At 42.7% G+C, this 20,309-nt stretch overlaps 2 protein-coding genes across 2 annotated transcripts in view; both read right to left on the bottom strand.

Annotated features, from left to right (window-relative positions):
• TTF2 (transcription termination factor 2) overlaps positions 1–8,558 on the bottom strand; it is an 18,832-nt gene extending 10,274 nt beyond the window's left edge. Inside the window, exons 1-11 of the mRNA XM_029960711.1 lie at positions 8,495–8,558; positions 8,273–8,384; positions 8,001–8,087; positions 6,816–6,882; positions 5,562–6,503; positions 4,570–4,696; positions 3,247–3,438; positions 2,859–3,016; positions 1,790–1,871; positions 1,363–1,476; positions 420–570 (exon numbers count right to left, since the gene is read on the bottom strand). Of these exons, the coding sequence (XP_029816571.1) occupies positions 420–570; positions 1,363–1,476; positions 1,790–1,871; positions 2,859–3,016; positions 3,247–3,438; positions 4,570–4,696; positions 5,562–6,503; positions 6,816–6,882; positions 8,001–8,087; positions 8,273–8,384; positions 8,495–8,522 (2,060 nt within the window). The 5' untranslated portion in view covers positions 8,523–8,558. The remainder of the gene's footprint in view (positions 1–419; positions 571–1,362; positions 1,477–1,789; positions 1,872–2,858; positions 3,017–3,246; positions 3,439–4,569; positions 4,697–5,561; positions 6,504–6,815; positions 6,883–8,000; positions 8,088–8,272; positions 8,385–8,494) is intronic.
• A 524-nt stretch (positions 8,559–9,082) lies between these two features.
• On the bottom strand, positions 9,083–19,927 carry GPR161 (G protein-coupled receptor 161). Its single transcript, XM_008926375.4, has 7 exons — positions 19,797–19,927; positions 19,019–19,052; positions 18,440–18,928; positions 17,189–17,913; positions 15,585–15,689; positions 13,100–13,219; positions 9,083–11,777 (listed from the first exon to the last, which is right to left on the bottom strand). Exons 3-7 carry the CDS (start codon positions 18,805–18,807, stop codon positions 11,530–11,532), a joined length of 1,566 nt encoding a protein of 521 aa, XP_008924623.1. The 5' UTR covers positions 18,808–18,928; positions 19,019–19,052; positions 19,797–19,927; the 3' UTR covers positions 9,083–11,529.
• Between the last annotated feature and the right edge of the window lie 382 nt (positions 19,928–20,309).

A 20,309-nucleotide genomic window follows, 5' to 3' on the forward strand; every position in this document is an offset into this window, starting at 1 on the left:
GAATCCTGCTTAGAAATACTGCACCTAGAAATATTGCTCAGCATGAAGAGTGTAGAAAATTTTCTGATCTATACATAGAGCTGATTAAAAAAACCACAACAACCACAAAACACAAGCATAGGAGAAACTGCCACTGATGATCTCTGCAACAAGGGATGTTTTAGGAAAAAAGGGTGTATATTCTCTATCAGAAGCAACAACAGCCTCCACTAGAACCACTCAGTATGGGTACAGGCCATAAATGTTTTGCTATATACACCTTGACAGCAGACATCAGCCTGACCTTGAAGATCCTCCACATTTCCACACTTCACATTCTTTCATCATTCTACAGCCACTGAATTTCAACTTTGATAAACACAATCTCTTGCTACATAGTATTTTACCTTTCTTGGTCATATTTATGGTTTAGCACTTACACCTCTGCATGTTTATCTCTGTTTGCCCCATGGTACAAATAGACTCTCAGTTTGCCAAAGGCCACACGTTTGTCAATCTCTTTCTTCCAGTGATGGATCAAGGATGCAGGACATATGATTAAAGTGCCATGGGAAGGGATAACAGTGGAATCTGAAAGGAAATATTGCAGACACGTTTCAATGTCTTCACATTAGATTAGAACAAAGACAGAAGTTTTGGAAATTCATAACAATTAAGAAGACTGGTCCACTTTTCCTGTGAGCACAGTTTGTGGACATCTCTACATTACACTCTTGAGGACTGTTAGTTCTGGGTGGGGAAGAAATCTACTTAAACACTAATGCATCACTTTCTGTCTGCTCAGTTATGCTGTATACCTGCACACTTCCTCTGGATAAGCCTGAAAGGTTAGAACACAGGAACTAACTCTAATACCTACTGAGAACACAGTATCAAGTAAATTCTTCTTTCCTATTCTAGAAGACTGAAATGTTACCATTTTGAACCACATGGGAAGAACACATCCACACAGTCAGTAAACTTGGCAATACAGGAAAAAGTAGTCCAGCCAGTCTCATGAGGATGCAGACAGTACCAGGTTATGGACACAGAAACAATAGTGTTTTAAAACTCTAACATCCCTAATGTCTATGGGTAAAATAAAAGTAATCTTGGGGGTGAGGGGGGAAAGAGATCAGTCACAGGGAAGTGAGTAGTGACTATTTTAAGTCCTTATGAAAACTATGCATATGTTTGCTTACGCTTAAAAAACCATGAAACTTTTTTCAAAACAGCATATGCTGGCTTTAACTGTTTCAGGAAAATAGTCAATAAAAAATTAACACCCAAACAATATAAAGTAATGAATATAAAATATTCATTATAAATTATAATATTATAAATTCATTATATTATTTATATTATTCAATATAAAATCTGTACCATTTTTTGATAGCCATATGTCTAAGGTCTCCTTTCTTTTCTCTGCCTTCAGCTGTTTCTGGGCCAGAATGAGAGCAATCATCGTTAGAGTCTTCCCCAAGCCCATGTCATCCGCTGGAAAGAGACACACAGAAGTTGTGATGGGCTGCAGAAATGAGCCCCCGTAGCGCAGATCTACACTGAGGTAAATACTGCAACAGCAATTGCCCTGGGGAACCCAGAAAATAAAAAACACACGTATGAAAATATCAGGGTATGATTTTGTAATTGTTAACAGCTGTAATTGGTAATAGGGTAGCCTATACCAAAAAGCCCTTTCAACATTTCTACAAAATAACTAGTTATTGGCCTCCAAGGAAGTTACATGCCAAACTGCTGCTGCCATAAATCTGCCCCCCGAAATCCACTTTCCTGTTCCATTGCTTACCCAGAATTCCTCCACACGGCCTCTGACTCTCTCTCCAGAGCAGCCAGGCGAGTGCCTGTTTTTGGTGCAGCAGCAGTGGGATCTGAGAGGGCAAGACAGAGGATTTGAAGCAAACACCTTGCAAAATTCAGACACTTCTGCTTCCTGTACCAATCATCCTGTTGAACTGTTCTACTACCATCTTACTAAAAGGAGTTTACATGCTTGTTCTTTTTCCACATGGACTGGGATACCCAAGGTAAGCAACTCCTGCAGACAGGTCAGCAGTACCATTGATGAGTCTTCCTAATGCTTCATGGACAAACCAACCCAGTGCCTCACAGTGCTCTGAGAGAGCAGGTGGAAAATCCACCCAGGACTGCCTTGCTCACAACAGGTATCACTGTCAAGAAAAGGCATTGAGAACACTTTCCCTTTTCCCACCAAGTCTAAGACCCCTATAGACTCTTAAAACAGTAAGAGGGATTACATACTACCATCACAAAAAATTAAATGGCCTTCCCCACCACTTGAGAAGTCCCAAGATGATGTGACAAGTGACACAACATATATGCATCAACACATCATTTTGTAGAGGCATGTGCCTTCCAATACCTTGCATATAACCTCAAATACAGGTTCTGCATCACCTGACAGACAAAGAGTTTCTCTTTAGCAGATCAGAACATCTGTGACATTGAACAAAGTCAATCACCTGCAACACTTTTTTTGAAAGACTATTTCTTACAATTCATCAGGAAAAAAGAACAATAAGGTTCTCAGCCTGTTCCTCACACCTCTGTTCTGCCAGTCACGTACAAACAGAAGGTTGTGGGTTGGTTGCTTTGTCTGAGGCCCTGCTACTTCATTCAAGCATTAAGTGTTCTGAAGGCACCACAGCAAGAGGGCAGAACACCAGTACTGGCAATACAAAGCAACACCCATGGATGGAATGTAATTAGAACATCTCCCTCCAGCATGATGAAGACTGCAAAGTACGTCAAAGTGGAAAGGAAGGGATGCTCTAGGGTATCACTCAGAGGTTGTGCTTCATTCATCAGCATGACAGCCTCCATCCTTGCTAACCCACCTTCAATCCAGAGGGATCTTCAGCTACTGTCTGCTCTGTCGGACAGGATTCTAGAGATTTGTGAAGCTGATTAATAGCCTCACATGTGGCATTGAGTACAGCCTTGATTCGGTCTTCTGTCATTCTTCCCCCATATAGGTTCTGCATACCGAAGCTCACTGCAAAGATACAGGATTAGGCATAAGATGTGTTTACAAAGATAACTTTCCAAAGCAGATCTTTCACCTCAGAGACTGACCTCAGCAGCTACAGATGCCTGGGGGGTAATATTCAGCTCACAGTAACAAAAAAGGTTTAGTACTCTCACATATATCCACAGATTGCAGAATTATTTCAGAAGTAGTACTTAACAGTGTTCTCTTTACTGAAAAAATGTTTCTATACTTACTTCCAAAACTTTGGCCACAATATTCACTGGAACCCAAAGTAACAGCAGCAGAGGGGTGACTCTGTGAGCCTGAAGAGGCCTTTGCTGTAGGATCCTGGAGCGGGAGTGGTGTTATCAACTTTGTACCACCTGGCCTGTCACATGGGTTAGGCAAAGATTCTTCATGGCAGCTGTCGCTTGTGCTATCCTGCCCTTAAGGAGAAAGGAATCACAGTCTATAAAGGTTTCACAGTGAAGCTCAGAGCCTCGTACTAGAGCCCAGAGAAGAGCCTTCATTTTGCTCAATAGTCTGCTTGCAAAATATTAAGTGGTCACAGCAGGTCACCACATCACCTGAGCCACTACAAACACTCATGTGTGTCCTCTTAGCCTGCTCCTATGTGACAGGCAATGAGCTCAGCTCCAGCCTCTATATATGGTTTTATAGCAACACAGTGAATTCTGTAACTGTGATCAGATTAGTGCAAACACAACGTCAGTTTTGCACACTGTTCCCAGAAGATTTATTAATTTTGAAGACATCTTTCTTGTCAATATTTTGGACACAAAAACTACCAAAACATCCAAGAACAAATGGGCAAGAACTCATGAGCTTTTCTCTCCTTCACAGAAAGGTCTGTCTTGCTTAAAACCAGATATGGTATAAGGCACTGTGGCTGCTTTGTTGTGTTGTAGCTTGTGAGCTCCTGCTTCCTTGCTAGAGATCTTCAGTTTCCAGAGCTGTCAAACTGGATCTTTTCATCAACACAATTGATACTATGATCACCAAGTAACTCTTCTGTTGAGGGGATTGTAGAGGTAACTCAGCAAAATGCTTCTCTCTTGCACAGGCGATTAATACCAGTCAGTAGAATTAGGATATCACTTTATAGGAATGGCAAACTGGAAGCTGCTAATTTTGTATCTGGTAACTGAAAAGTCCAGACACAAGGACATGCATAAACAGCATGGTTCCATACTGCAACAGAGGAAGTTAACACTTCACTGACACAGTCTCACAGAAACATCTGTCTCAATCATGTAGCCAAAGCTGGAAGGAAAACTAGCCCTGGAACCTAATTCTGGGAGGAAACTCCCTTGGGAAGCCACCACACTTCAGAGAAAACATTACAGTTGTTCCATTCATCTGCTCCCAAACTCCTACCTTACAATTAACACTTTTCATCTTCAGTGAATCTCAACAGACAAACTTTATACAGACCACATGCCATATATAAGTTTATGCTATATTTCCTCAGTATTAACAACCGTTGTAAGATAAGCTGTTTTGTACAACCTGTTTTGAAACAAGATGTTTCTGGAGCAAAAAAATTTTAGCCCTACCTTTTTCATTAGTATCTGCTGTTGAAATGTTAAGAGCACTGAGTGCAGCTTCCAAATCCTGCACTTGCTTTAATAACCTTTCTCCTTTATCTGGCAGCAGCTGAATGTTCACTCTAGCCAATGTACTCTGCAAAACAAGAAAGAAACCAAAACGTGAATATGGTTAACAAGCTCTCTGCCAACACAGAACAATCACATCAGAAGTTTAAAAACACTAATCTTATGCCATATTAACTTGTATTTTGATACTGTTCTGCAATCTCCAAAAGCTTTCAAGTGCCATTCAATGCAATTAAGTAGTCTTTTAGCAGAAAATAAACTAACCCTTAATGTTTTTTAGAAAAGATGGAAGGACACAGGGAATCCCCATTTTTATGAAACAGGTATTCAAGAAACTTGGACAATCTTAACATCTCTCAAAGCATCCAACGTTTAACCTACTTGCATGTTTCTTTCTACACTAGCACAACAACTGTTCTGACTTTATTTTGAGGCTCTGTTCTGAAGTCTGGGCAAGCAGGGGAATAATAAAAACTATAGAACATAGTTATTGGCATATTTATTAAAAAAAACCCCAAACAGACAGTTTATTTCATCTTAATGTGAGCTTTTGTAGCTAGATCACTTACTGCACAAGGCCAAGAGAGACCACCAGAAACAGCCAGGTTATTTAAAAAGGTTAAGCTGGCTGTGCACTAATCCATCTTATGCAAATTACTTTCGGGTAAACGACAGGCACAACCTCAGGCAGGTCAAAACTGAGCATTCCCGAATACAGAAAGTTGTATTACCTAAGGGGTAATTGTCTTCTATCTGCTTAATACAACTATTCTGTGCATAGGTTGAATTCCCTCCCTTGCCCCATCTTCCTAAATCATATTTTGAGTTTCTGCTGTGAGGTGATACCGTATTCTGATGCCTGTCATGAGTAAGGGAAGTCACCCTGAACCCAGAATAATAAAACCCCCAAATAAATAGGTACAAAAAATGACCTTTTTCTGCTTCAGCTGGACTACAAGATGGTTATGAAGCTCTTTATGGTCTTGGGGTCTTTCCATGTGATGTGATGCTGCTGCTCCTGGCAAAGATGTCCCCAGCACACTCTTTCCTGAAGGAATCTCCACTGTTTTCTCAGGTTTACTTTTACCTGATGAGGAATGAACAAATGGTACTTCATCACTGTCACTGCCAGAGGTTTCACCAGCAGGCTGTGGCAGCCCTGGCCTGATTTGTGCCTTGGGCGACGCTGCCTCCGCTCCTCCTGCCAGGGCAGCACACTGGGCTTGTGGTACTGCTGGAGAAACAGCATCTTCTTTAGCCATTGGTTTAATTTCTCCATTTTTCTGACCAGTGCAACCTTTCTCTCTCATTTCTTTATCCCTATAGATTTTTAAGCTTTTTTCTTCAAGTTGCTCCTCCTCTGGTGTCTTGGTACTTGTATTTTGCTTTTCAAGACTTAGTGGAAAGAGTTTTGGTCTTGCGCCTGGCTCTTTGTCCGCACATTCAGAAGACTTCTTGGATTCCCTGCCACTGCCACCATATTTCTCTTCCTCCCAAAGACTATTTTTCCCTTTCCTGGTCTCAGAAAGGCCAAGTTTAGATTCAGACACTGTAGCGTCCTGAAGTTCAGGATCACTTGTACTTCCTGTGGATGGTTTCATTTTAGTTTTCAGCCCTTCTAGAGGTTGTATCTCTTTGGAGGAATCAGAAGTTGATTTCTTTTCTTTATGTGACACCAGCACACTCTCCTTCTCTGCTTTTACTCCTTTTGCTTTACTTTCCTCCCTGTTTCCTTGGTTCATTTGTTTCCAGACTGACGGTGCACAATTCTTGTCCAGCACTTTGAATGGATTTCTGTGGCTGGTGGGATTGGAGAGGGCTGCTGTGTTGGGCTGGGATTCTAAGGCTTGGGACACTTTGGTAGCTTTTGGATCCTGCAACACATACAAGTGAGTAAATGCTGACATACAACTTATTAAAACCTGTTAACTATACACAGAACCTGACCATCTCAAGCAAGCCTTCATCCTCTACAAAGATCATATTTCCTATCATATTAATAGAATCAGGACTTCACACAATTTAGGAGAAAGAGAAGTCTCATCTAGAGGACAGAAGGCTGATAAACTTATCAGCTAGAAAATATTAAATCTCTCACTAAATAGTCTGAGAGGCAATGACTGGATAAGGAAAGAAAAGTCATGTTGGAATAAGGTGATACTATAATACAAACAAAACACTCATACCTGCCACGGGACACTTCCACACCATTTCTTCCCATTCAGCTTACTCTTAAGGCATCGGTAAAACAACCTACCAAAGATTAAAACAAGATTTGAACCACAGGAACCAGTAAAGAAGCTCTAAGTATTCTTTAAAAAGTACTTCACACAAAAAACATCACAGACAAGTTCTCTTAATCTGTACTTTACCTTCAGACTTTTGCATAACAAAAGACCAGGAACATCGGCAGCAAAGCTTTTTATAAAAAACACTGTTCTCTGGATAATGATTCCTTGGGGTTTGGGCTTATTTTGTTGTGTTTTTTTTTATTTTAGCAATAAAAATGTAACTGCTCAGGCAATAGTATTATCTACGTTCAGAGCATCAGAAGAATCCTATGATTTCAAGGTGTAAGGAAACAGCTCTTCTTTTAGTTACACTGCACAGGCCACCTCATCTTAAAGCAACTATGGAAAAGAAAAACTTTGGATGTGATTTCTTTTTTTAACCGGTAGCCAACCAGGAGCGCTGCAAGAACTTTATCAGAATTAAAAATTGGTGAATTTGGTGCAACCATCACGAGTTCTGGATGAACCCAACCACAGGGCCACAGTCAACTCTGTTAAAAACAAACATTATCTGATGACTCAGGTTTTTATCATTGGATATAACTGCTAATAACAGTAGCAAACACGCTAAGTGAAGGCCTCAAAGCTAGATGAGTCTTTTCAATTCTAGAAGGAAAGTACAAGTCAGCTGCCATCAAACAATTCCAAATGTTCCAACCTGTACAACAAACCCTCCTTTCCACTTTGAAAGACTGGCAGTTCAAGTCTTTTACTTGTTCACAAATAATGAAGAAAGTGAACAGCCTCCTGATCTTAACAAAAAAGATCTCTATTTTTAAAAGGTAGTATCCTAAGTCTTCAAATATGGCATAAAAACGAGATGCTCTAAGAACAGCCCTTCTTTCCCCACAGGACACAGGTACAGCTTATGTGGATGTTGAAGCCTCGTTACAGAAAAACTACTAAATCACAGGATTCAAGTCTTCTTACCTGTAACTAATAAACTAAAGGACCACTAGTCAGAAGCAGTTTAAGAAAATTATTTTAGGCACTGAACATAAGATAAAGATAGAAGAAGGAACGTAGGTTTTACCTGTTTAAAGGCAGACATCCAGCTTTTAAAAAATTTGAGGAACTTACTCGTATTCATCTCTGCCCTGCTGCTGGACCAGGACCTGCAGCTCCACCATGCATCCCTCATGGATCAGGCAGTGAGAAGCAGGGACACTGAAAGGAGGAAAGGACAAGCGGAAGAACATAGACAAGAGGGGAACAGCCACGGCAAAACAAAAACTGTCACGTGGGACAAAACAAAGACTACGTGAGTCAGACAGCGCTGACACAGCACTGAGCTTCTCCGAGGGCAGCTGCCTGTGTCCTGTGCCCCTTGTCCCACCGCCCCATCCACTTACGGCGCCGGCAGGACGTAGCCGCACTCCGCGGGGCCCCGCGTCCCGCACACGTAGAAGCTCTTCCCCTTGTTGGGGCCATCGCGGACGCCCGTCTTCAGGAAGCAGAGGGACCCTGTGGGGGGGGAAGCACGGAACTGGTCAGACCGAGACCGGGACCAGGACCGGGACGCCCCTCACACACAACAACCCCCGCACACCCGCCCGGCCCGGCCCTGCCCTCACCATGCTCCGCGCACGGCACGGCCTCCATAGTCGTGCGGCACCGCCGCGTCCGCGCTTCGAAACAGCCAATCCCGCCCTGCGCCTGCACACCGACCAATCAGCGCGGGGCAAGGGGGAGGGGTTGTGCGCAGCCAATCGCCGCTGCGCTGTGTTCCCTGTGCCCCGCCCACCTCCCGCGCCCCCATGGGCGGGGAGAGAAGGGTGGAGCCGACGGGAAGGGGGCGTGGCCATGGGGAGGGGGCGTGGCCATGGGGAGGGGGCGTGGCCATGGGGAGGTGCGGGAAAGGCTCGGGCACCGCCCCGGGATCGGGATCACATCCAGCTTCCAGAACCTGCCCCGGCATCACATCCAGCAGCGCCGCGCTCTCAAAATCTGCCCGGGCTCAGAGAGCCCTGCTCGACCCAGAATGCCTCCCCGTCCTGTGAAAACTGCTCCAGCTGCTGCCGCTGTCAGGCTCATCCTGGGAGCTGAACGTGCTTTTAAAAGTAAAACACTTAAAAGATGAATTCAAGTTGAAATAACAGTAGTGTAAACAAATAGCGCAGACCATCAAGAGCCGGAAATAAGTGTTTGGTTTTTCTTCCTCTTTTGTATTTAGGATGGGGAATACATTTTTACAAAACGAGTGCATTTCTTCTTTAATGACAACTCAGGTGAGAGAATGACTTGGGTAGTAGCAGAATTACAGAAGGGTTATAACGTGTATACAAAAATATTAACAACATTTACACTGAATAACGGATTAGTGACATTAACACTGGAGCCAAATTCAGTCACGGTGTAAACTGACACAACCTGCCCGAAGGCTGAATTTGGCTCAGTACCTGTATGAAAAATGTGCTTTTTACACAATACTAACGATTTTGTCCTTTCACATATGCCCTGGAATTTTTCTGCCTAAACACCGACCGTTTTGGGCCGACTCCACCACAATGCATACATACTGTGTACCCTTTTCACATTCAGCAACGACTTTGCTCAGCTTGTTCCTAAGCAGGAATATTGAATAAAAGGGATGCACACAAAATACTTCGAGGCAAGCAGGCAAGCATGTTCCTTCAGGAGTGCTGAGTACTAGAAGCAGCTGTGATTGTAATGTTAACGATAGCAATAATGACCTCACTGCAGGGCATTTCCTGGCAAATACTGGGATTTTTAGTTTTGCTTTTCTAACGAATGCCCACAGGTGCCAATTTATCTAACACACTAGAAGCAAAAAATGCAGGAGTAAGAACCTCCCTATTATTGTTTTAGTCCTGCATTATGCAAAGAGCCATCTTATTGGAGCTTAAGTGTTCTTACTGTAACAGCCTGTTCTTAAATCAGCAAACCATGTACTGAATTTTAAGTATGCAGTTATATTTTGCATGGGAACTTAATGGGACTCAGGCAAGTTCATAAAGTCAAGTTGCTTTGTCCAGAGATGGACATAAGCTTGTGCTGAAATACATTTCTGAGTCAGGAACACAGACAAATAGGATGTCTAAATACAGTACTGGACTGAGGCTCTGCCTCACGACACTTCTGTGTCTCTGAATAACTCACACAAAGACAAAACTTAACAAGTCTACACCCAGTTTTTGCTCAGATGGAAACATCCTACTCTTGATTTCCAAACAATCTCCAGCAAAACCTCATACAAGCCACTTCTGGGGAAAGGTGAAGGCACAGGGGAGCAGACACAGAGTAAACAAATGCAAATCCTTGGTCCTTAAGTCCATTTGCTACTCCCTGCCCACCCCCAAGGAATTATCCTGCTCACTTTTGTTTCCCTCTCCTTGAAATATGCAGTAAGGCAGGGCTGTAACCCCTTCAAAGTACAGAAGGGGGTAGCCCAGGAAGGCACAGAAAGGTGAAGCTGGTTATACTTGTATGATCCACCTAATCCTTCTTTTCATAACAAACCTTTCCACCTTTGCAGACTGTTTCACTGCCAGCAGCATGACTGTGCTGAGTTCCCCTTCTTTGGCAAGCAGGGCTGATCAACCTTCTCACAAAGGCCTAACAAGGTAATGTCTGTACAGTGCTTAAGAACATGCAAAGTGCAATCTAAGTGCCAAATGTTCTTATTTTTGAGATTAATTAATACTCCAAGAAATAGAAGCACTGAGGTCAGTATAGCTTAAATACTACATTCCCTCATGACTGAAAAAAAACAAAACACCAAAACAACTCTTTTCTCTCTAGAAAAGATGAATCCTGAATATGAAGTGGCAATATCTTGTTTATATTCTGTCAAGCTTAGCACAGCCACAGAGTGCCCTTTTAGTAAAAGCAAAACCAGGGATGTGAGCTGAAGTTCTCAGAGAAACTAAAAATTCTGCATTAACGATTTCCTCAAATACCATCTTTATGCTTTTCCAGCACAGGTCTGCTCCCACCCACTATATCCAGAGAGGCTGGTGCTCCGTACCTCTGAAGCAATGCACAATCCACTGTCAGATCTGATGTGCCATTCTGATGGCTGAACAAACAGAAATATCCCCCAGCAAAGATAGGTGGGACTATAAGCTGCGTGAGCTTTCTGAAAAATTCAGGTTTTGCCCTCAGTGAAGTCCATGCTCCTCATCTAGAAGTCTGTGACAGTAAGGCTGTATGTAGTTTCCCATGTACAAGCTCCTATCAGAGCACTCCAGCTATCAAGTATCAACTGATTATCCTGGTGTTCAGAAGATGATGAGTACAACAATAAATTAAAACACTGCACATACTTTTCCTGCTTTTTTCCTTTATCAGCTTTGGCCAATAATGGACCCAAGATTCAACAGACTAACGATCTGGTCAGCGAAACCAAACCCTCCATTCCTATGAACTGTGTGATAAAGACATGGCACAGAAAAGTCAATAGCACCCTAAACAGTAAACAAACACTACTGTAAAATGCTGATGCAAGTACCAAAATTCAGCTGGCTTTCAAATGTTGAAAAAACACTGAAAACATTCCGACAAGGTATCCTGGTTCTGTTGAAACACTAACAGCTGCAATAGGTCCTGCTTAGTGGTTTTGTTCTCTTTTCTTACTCCAGTGCTGGTGTCAGATATTCCCTTCATCGATGCTCTGCAACTTCAGTCTTTGGCTGGCATGGGGCCTGGCACCACGCCGTGTGTTCATGCTGCCTCCTGGCAGAGTCCGCACCGGGAACAGGGCTCCTGGTAAAGCATCTTCCCCAAACAAGCTGAGTTTCACATCAGCTTCAATAGCTCTTGCTAGACTGGTTGCATAACTGTCCAGAGATTTATGGACTTCGGCTTTTACGTGAAGAACAGAATTCTTTGCAGCTTCTGGGAAAAAAAGAGGTAAAAAAAAGGCAGCATAAGTGTTGATCAGCACGGCTGTGCAAATGCTTTAAGACCAATATTGATCCTTTTTTACAGGTATGATCACGTCCTCTGCAAAATAACTGTTCTACAGAGCACATTTGCCAACAATACTCAGGCTTTCAAAACCATTCTATGAATACAATATCCCAGAGTGACCTGGGACACACCTGCTCTTCAGTGCTGGTGCAGTTGCTCTTGTAGCATCTGTATACTTCTCTACCCACCAACATGTTGAGCAACAAAGGTGTTCATCCTAAATGCAACTCTTCAGTGAGGCTGCTGAAATAATTGAAAGTCTCAGGGATCCTGAAAACCCTGAGACTTACCAGGGAGAATTGCTAAACCTGTGAGGAACTTTTTCACTAAGACCTTCCTCTTTTGCTCAGACGAAAAATTAGATGTCAGCTCTCATGTAATCACTCATAAAGATAATGGGCAATGTATATGGTAAGGTACTTGTACAAGGAAATATTCATCTCATCCTGGGAAGAGGACTAAAGTGAATTTTGCTTAAAAATTCCATAGAAAGGATTCTCATTATCTCAGGTTTTATTATTACTTGAATCTTAAAGGCTTTCTGCTCGTTTTCATACTGTCCACAATCACGTACTGTTTAGAAAATTAGGTTGTTAGCCTTCTATTCCATATTATTGTAACTACCAGTGTAAATTAACTTTCCAACATTTTACAGATGATCACAGCAACGCTTTGCTAGCAGAGAATCAAAGAGTGATTTGACTGAAATAAGTGCATGTTGTTTATCTATTTTCACCCATATCTGCTGAGGAACATACCCAGCAAAGTGAAATAGAAGTTAAGTAAAAAAAGTAAGTATAACAGAATGAAATTATATTCAGACTATTCAAGCGTGTAAATAGAAGAATTTCAAGTTTGTGAATGATAAAGTTGAGAGGAGGCAGCAAATGAGGAACACAGGGATATTGCATTCAAAATATGAGCACAGGAAAATATATTCTCTGAGAAACACAAAACAGACTGCAACAGCCACCAAGATAAATGGAGTTGCAGAGAGGATACTGCTGTGCTATATAAAGGATATGTATGCTGGCAATCCCAGCTTCTAACTTGTCCTTGTCTGTTGTTACTTGAGAACTAGAAGAAAGACCTGATCTTGCTTTCTCTTGTACCTGCATGAATGGTGAGGTCTGTCAAGGCAAAGAGTGATCAGTGATGTTGTAAGACAATTATGAAGCTTCTGAGAGACTTCCTGAGCAGGCAATATAGTTAGTTCTGAGCATTTACATACTTACCCCTAAACTCACCTTTGATTTGCTCTACTTCATCTTCAAATGTCACTGAACTCCTCCGTCGAGGAGGACAGATGCAGTGTGGGGCATGAGGGCCATCTGAGCTATAATCTTCAAGAAGCATTGTATCTGTTCCTGAAACAATGCAAGCATTCTCAAGTAAGACATTGGGATACAATGTCCTGGCAAAAACTTTTCTGTCTATAGCAGTTCCTTCAAAAGACGTCTAAACTCAGCTTTTGGGAGTAAACTTCAGCACAAATTAAACACTGAAAAGGAAAAGAATGAGGTCAGAGTTTTCATTCAAAGGATTGGGAAATCTTTTCTCACTAGCCATCTAAAACTTCAAGCAGCTTCAAAATTCTCAGCTGAAGAGCTTATAATGTCAATAGGACAGCAGATAAAGGTGAAACCTTACCTTCAGTAAATAAAGGTAAAGTTGAGAGCAACTTCCCCCATTTCCTGATGAAGACAAGAGGCTAACAGTGGCTACCCAAGAGGCAAACAACCATAGCTGCCAAATGTCTGCTTGTAATCAGACCTGGGTAGAATTTGAACTGCAGAATTTTTCTGTTCAATTTAGTTTGTCTCTAGTAACCTACTTTCACTTTCTTGAAGTGTATTTTAATGGGGAAAAATCCCTTGCTGGTTGGGAATGATTTTTGTCCAACGAGTCTTTTTTCCAGTTGAGGATTTTTTTTTTTTTTTAAATTTCACCTCCCTGAATCTGCTTTGCACCTTTCCAACATAAAATAAGAGTTTAAAAAGCACAAGGAAATTCTTGGTATCTCTGCAATGCTTTCACACAGAGGGCAAGGCTGCAGCCTACACCTTCCTTGTAATGCTGGTCTCTCTGCTGCATAAAGGAAAAGCAGAGTAAGTATTTTGTGGACACACTAGGGCACTGCTGAGAAAGCAGTCCTCAGGGAAGCTGTTGTTGGAAGACACAGATTGCACACATTCAATATATGGCACTCTACTATCAATCCATTTACTCCTGTGATGTGACAACAGACCTAGGACAAAGTCCCTTCCAGATTTTTTAACTCCTCTGGATAGTGATTTCATATCCCTCTTCACCCACTTGACTGCTTTTGATCTGAAAGCAGTAGACTCTTACTGATCTACTGGGTACCAAATCCTCCTCAGAAACATAGCATGTAATGGAAGAGTGGCACTAGAAAGAAAGATATATTCTTTCATGCAGTAGAATTTTAGTGCTTTTTTTCAAACGTGGCTGGTGAAGAAACTAGCTTCTTATTCTTACATGGTGGATCTTTTTCCTTGGAATAACTGATCTTAAGGCAACATTTCTAGTAATTTGGACTCAGGTCTCACTTCGTATTTTGTGTACAGCTGGCACCACTTGGATTTTTTCCTCTTTCATACTTTATCTGTTTTTCATAACATGAAAAGCCCAGTTTCTGTTTACCAGGGAAGATAAAGACACAACTGCACTACAGGCCACGGAATCACGTACTACATGCAGCAGGCAACATTGAAGAGGGACTAAGACTTCTTGCTGCTCTTCAGTTCCTCACAGCAAAAGTATCCAGTGAAACATTATTTCACAGTGCATCACTGTATATCCATTCCCAGGCTATGGACCATACTCCCTCTTTAACCAACAGTTGCACTTCTAACAGCACTCACTATCTCTTTAGTTCGTTCATTTGTTTAAACTGCTCACTGTCCTTCAAAAAATGGTAACACAACATCCACTTTACTGACACAGGTTTACCAGGATGTTGTTCTCCTTTATCACATAAAGCTGCAGAACACCCACAACAGGCATAAAACTACCAGCATAAAAGAACACCATAAATAAATCCCAGCTCCACGGTTTTCCTTTACAAAAGAAACAAACCCCTTACACCAAGCGAATGTTAGAAGATCACCCTCTGCTGTCTCTGCAGCAGAAATACTCTTAAACTAGGGCAGTTAAGGAGTGGTAGCTGAATCAACTGCCACAAAAATCTAGCAACAATTCTGGATAGAAAATTACTGGCAGAACTGTTTTTCCCTTTTCCAAAACAACTTCAATTGAGAGATCTTAAGTAGTGATGAAATCATAAGCTAAAGCCATTCCAAGTGTTTATGTTTACATTGCAGGATGAACAAAACAAGGTCTCTTACAAAACAAAAAAAAGAAGCACATTCTCCACAGCCCTTTGTTGCTCTGTTCCTTGTGGATACAGGGAAAGTCTCCAAAGAACAATAGAAAACTAAAGGAGAAGGGCACAAAAGCAGTGAGTCTTGTTCCCAGGACACATTAACAAGGGAGGGTCATCATTCTGTAAACAGCATTTTGCAAGTAAATATATTGAGTGCAAGGAAGGAAAAAAGCAACTGCAGCAGTTTTGTTGTAACAGCTGGAACAGATGCTTCATGTCATTCATCCACCAAGAGACATCTGTGTGTGTAAATACTGACTATCCCAGTGAGTTCTGCCAAGTGCAAGCTTCTACCCAAGTAAAGAAAGCAAGAGACTTGTACTTACCTGAATCCTGTGAGCAGCTGAAACCCGTGTCTCCTGTGCTGCTGCTGTTTCCTAATGGCCGTCCACCTGCCATGAGGGCAGTAAGATGAGGAGATAGTCCCAAATCTGCAAGAAAGTTTTGTTCTTGTGAATGTTTCAGGGGTTTGCAATAGTAAAAGCCTCTTCCAGTAATACTCACTGTACTGCTTTATTTATTATTCTGCTTATAAAACTTACCTTGCTGATTCGGAGTGCACAGCTTCTGGACTTCCCATCTTAGAAATCTCATCAGCAGCTCTCAGGTATTGTTGGAGTCTTTCCTTAGGGAAAGTCTCCTTTCTACCTGCACCATCTCCCTCCCACTCTTGTTTCAACTACATGTATTTTATGAGCCGGACAGGCTGAGCACTGAGTGTATATGCTTACAGGGATGAGAATATTTGCCAGGCACCTTCTAGACAGAGAATAACATGGTAGCCACCAGCAGCTGTTACAGGTCGCTAGTGAGTAACAAAGCTTATGAGCAAGGCTAAAGCACAGACATACCTGACTTCTTTCAAATCTTCAAAACAAGAAGGGGAGAGATCCTAGGTTTTTAACAAAGGTGCCTTCTTTGAATCTCACTTCAAGATTTTGTTTTGGGTTTAGTGGGGCTCTATTTCCCCTTCCTGTCAGCCTACAGCTAATACACCTGATAAACTTGAAACTGTCAGCTTCTTATTGCTTGGAAAGAGAAAGAAATTTCCTGTCTTTGCCCTTCCACCCCAGTTCCCAGTGTGTTCATCCATAGCATCTCCTGGATACAGATTTGTCAAAACTCCTGCAGCTTGTGATGTGGTTGTAGCTGTAGAATCCTTTCATTCAGATGACAGTCTCTCCCAGTAATCCCAGGCTGCAGAAAAGATAACAGATGCCCTGCTGCTCTCACCTTCCTTCTGCATTTTAGATCTTCCTTCCCAATTAAATAACTTCAGTTCCTGCCTCGGCATGAAATATCCCTTGAAAGTGTTCTATTTTTGGAAGCTTCTGAACAGGGCAAGGCAAATGATGAAAAAAATCAGAATGTCATTGCATTGCTACTTTAAAAAACCAAAACAACACCAAACCGAGCAACTGAAGCTCTCAGCCTGCAACATGGGGAGACACCAAATAGTTCTATTTTTACATAGTTCTACTTTGTTAATGATCTTTTCTTCACAATCATTAAGCCTAAAAACTGAATTTACAGTAACACCAGTGTAACTTCAGTGGATCTCAGAGTTGTAGCATAAAGCCAGGAATCACAGAAAAAGTGTAGAAAAAGTACTACTGGTAGAGCTCAAATGTGGGTAACACAAAAGGAAATGCCTGAGAAAAAAGAAAATAAATATTTTTTATTAACCTTAACACTAGGTTTTTCTCTGGCTGAGAAAATTTTACTAGAGTAGGAGAAACACGTTAACCACCAAAAAAAAAAAAATAATTCTCCTCTCAAGTGTCAGCGATAACCTGAGCAAAAGACTGATGAAAACTCCAGAAACATCCCACTTTTTTTAGAGAGCCCCGAAACATGCCAAGCACACAGACATGAAACCTTGCTCTTCGTAGTATTAAGGAAGAGTGTCCTTTGCAGCCACACGTCTTACCTGTGATCCTGTTGGAAATGCTGAATAACCTCGATGTCCTCTGCCGCTGAACAAAGGACTCGCGATAATACCGATCCCCAAAGCACATCCCTAGTAGTTCCTTGCGCACTGTCTTGTTCCACAGTCCATAAATTAGTGGATGGCAAATGGCACTGGAAAAGGACAACCATGTAGCCAACGTCTCCAAGGCAGGGGAAATACTGTTTTTTCCCCAAAGTGCCTCTGATGTAATTACTACCATGTAAGGCCCCCACGTAATCACGAAAGCCCCGATGACAACCACGATGGTTATGAAAGCTTTGCATTGGTTGGCTGAGTAAACGACCCCTTGGAAAGCATTCCTTCGGCTGCCAGACGAGGACGTGGAGGTGCTGGAGTTTTTCCTCCCGTTCCTCTGCGAGTCCTCCTCCACGATGACGACGCTACCACAGTGGATTTTGCGGGCCTTAATCCTCGCCACACGGAATATGAATCCATAGCAGATCATCATGACCACAAAAGGCAGCAGCGCGCACCAGATCTGCCAAAAGGCAGTGTAGCCGGCCTCTTTGTGCCAGGCCGCCACACACATCCACTTGAACTGGTCAAACTCTAAAGACGACCAGCCGAAAAGAGGAGGGAGGCAGCCAATAAGGGAATGCAGCCACACGTACACAAGAGCTACCACTGCTCTGTTGCCCGTTATCTTCATTGGGTAAACCATCGGGTACAGGACAGCATAGTACCTGGTGGGCAGGAAAAGCAGTAGTCAACAGAAGCACAAAAGACATAGGACAAAGAAAGGAACATATTTTAATGATGTTGATATCTAGCCCTTTCTTCTTCAAACATCGAACCGGGCACAGGGACCCTGTTTCTAAAAACAGTTACATGTAAAAATACGTATTGTTGCAGTCAAGACTGTCAAACTCGGCTGAAGGCACACATGCAACTGTTAAATCTGTTCTTGTGTGTGAGTGCATGCTTAGGGTAGAATTTGGAATTTTAAGTCATTATTTCATGTTTCTCAAGTAGTGTGTTATTCACCATCAAGTGCTAAAAAACTTTAGATGCACGTCTGCATTTTGCATTATGATGACATCGCTTTGTCATGGTCCAGATCAAAATTTCACAAGGGGCTGAAGAAAAAATGACACTACAACTACGCCATGTTACCCTCTGCATTGCTTCTCAACTCTGTGAACAGCCAACAAGTCCCTCTATGAGATGACTAGGCAATTTGTTACAATTCATTAAAAAAGAGCGGCTTACCGGTCTATAGCTATGAGCCCAAGGGTCAGCATGCTGGCTGAGCTGATCAGCATGTAGAGCAGGGCTGAGAAATTGCACCAAACAACTCCGAAGATCCATTCTCGCCTGATGGAGCTGGTGACAACAAAAGGCAGCACCAGTACAGAGAGCAGAAAGTTGGAAAGGGTCAGGCTGAACACAAACTTGTTGCTCAACGTGAGAAGGTAAGACTTGCGATACAGGGTGACGACAATCACCAGGTTGCCCAAACAGATGAAAATAGCAATGACGATGATAGCAATGGACTCGGTGACTCTGACTGCCCCATCTTCCTGCGTGGTGAGGTTCCTGAGGCCCTTCACGATGCCGAGGGAGGAATTGCTGCTCATGGTCAGAGCATGCAGAGCTGGAGCAGCCAAGACATGCTGAGCACTTAGAAGCAGAGCAACGCTCAGAAACACTCAGGCAGTATTTCTTCAAACTCCTTCCAAAGACTGGAGGCCCTTTTGCCTGTGTTAAAATTTACCTGTAGTAAATTTTAGGAAATCATTTTACTTTAAAATTTTCTAAGAATATTACTTGTTTCTAGGTCATACTTACCAGCTGTGCATCTTACTTAGTCCCTTCATCTAGCCTGTGAAGAAACAAGAACATTACTATCAGTCTTTGTTTCTCTTACTTTAAAGAAAGTCACTTTTAAAAAAAATGCTGCCTGTTTATCCCAATTGTTACCTTGTATTCTGCCTATGGAGCGTTTGCTGGTGGTCTGGGGATGCCTGGCTAATCATACCCTGCTGACTCTTTCTTAACAGTTGCTAAGTAACATTCAAAGACTTGGGAACCATTGCATGTACTCTCCCAACATCGCTTCTCCATGTTCATAATCACCTTAGCTACAGATGTGATTGTATTTTGCTGCCAATACCAAAGGACTGGGGGAACTGGCTTTCTGTACATGAGGTTTGAAAAACACTTCCTTGCATTAAGCCAAGGTCCATGCTACAGAAATGCTTAAGAACCTTTAATCCTTGACTTCTCAGTCTTAGCATCCATCCCACTGACTCAAAACCTCATTTTGTGAAACCTTGTTATTTCTCCCAATTCCTTAGCCTATTGCCCACTGCCTCCAACTGCCATTCACCATTCAATCCTTCACCCATCTGCAAGACAGCATACTGAAAAATAAAACCCAAGCCAAACAACCAAAAAAACCACCACCAAAAAATGCAAATATGCAGACCAGGAAAGTAAAAGAGTCCATTAAACAATATGACATTGATATTAGAATTTCTTGGAAGTTGGGGACTCAGGGAAAGTCATCTCAGCTAATTCTGCGGCTATGCCCAACCGCGGGTCACAGCCAGCCAGGAGTACTCACAGAAATGCTTCCATCTGCGTGGCTGCTGTGGCCTCAGGCAGCAGTGTCAGTCTGGAGAGACGCCTTTTTTCCATTTTTATCTGTACTTTCCTAAGAGCGTAATTAAAGACATTACTAGGCCAATACTTTGTAGAAACACAACTTAGCTCCTCTCTAGCGAAGCTGTCTCAGGCTGTTTGCAAAAACGCCTCCCCTCGAGTTTCTCTCCAAGCATGCCCGCACCACCTCTGCGGGCCTGTCCAATACTTTTGGACCGCTGCGCGTTTTGGGAAGGCGGCTTTTGCCCGCGGCCGCTCCCGGCACTGGCGACTCCCGGGGCACCCGGCGCTCCCCGTCCCCTCGCGGCCCCGCTGCTCACCGGGGAGTGAAAGCGGCCTTCGGCAGGGGTGGCCCGCCTGGGGCTGGGCAGGGCAAAGAGCATCCCATCACATCCCGGGGCAGGGGCAGTATCCCATCCCATCCCAACCCCGGGCAGCCTGACCAGGCGTGCCGGCACACAAAAAGCGCGCGGGA

Source organism: Manacus vitellinus, unplaced genomic scaffold (assembly GCF_001715985.3).
Source record: "Manacus vitellinus isolate BGI_N305 unplaced genomic scaffold, ASM171598v3 scaffold_28_pilon, whole genome shotgun sequence".
Classification (NCBI taxonomy): Eukaryota; Metazoa; Chordata; class Aves; order Passeriformes; family Pipridae; genus Manacus; species Manacus vitellinus.

Bases quoted from the DNA above. Each gene is read 5' to 3' on its own strand.
- GPR161 (XM_008926375.4), bottom strand. From the start codon at position 18,807: ATGAGCAGCAATTCCTCCCTCGGCATCGTGAAGGGCCTCAGGAACCTC. The intron at 15,690-17,188 runs GTAAGACGTGTG...ACTTTCTTGCAG, and splicing joins CATTTCCAACAGGATCACAG to ATTTGGGACTATCTCCTCAT. The intron at 11,778-13,099 runs GTGAGTTTAGGG...TTTTTTTCCCAG, and splicing joins TGAAGTAGAGCAAATCAAAG to AAGCTGCAAAGAATTCTGTT.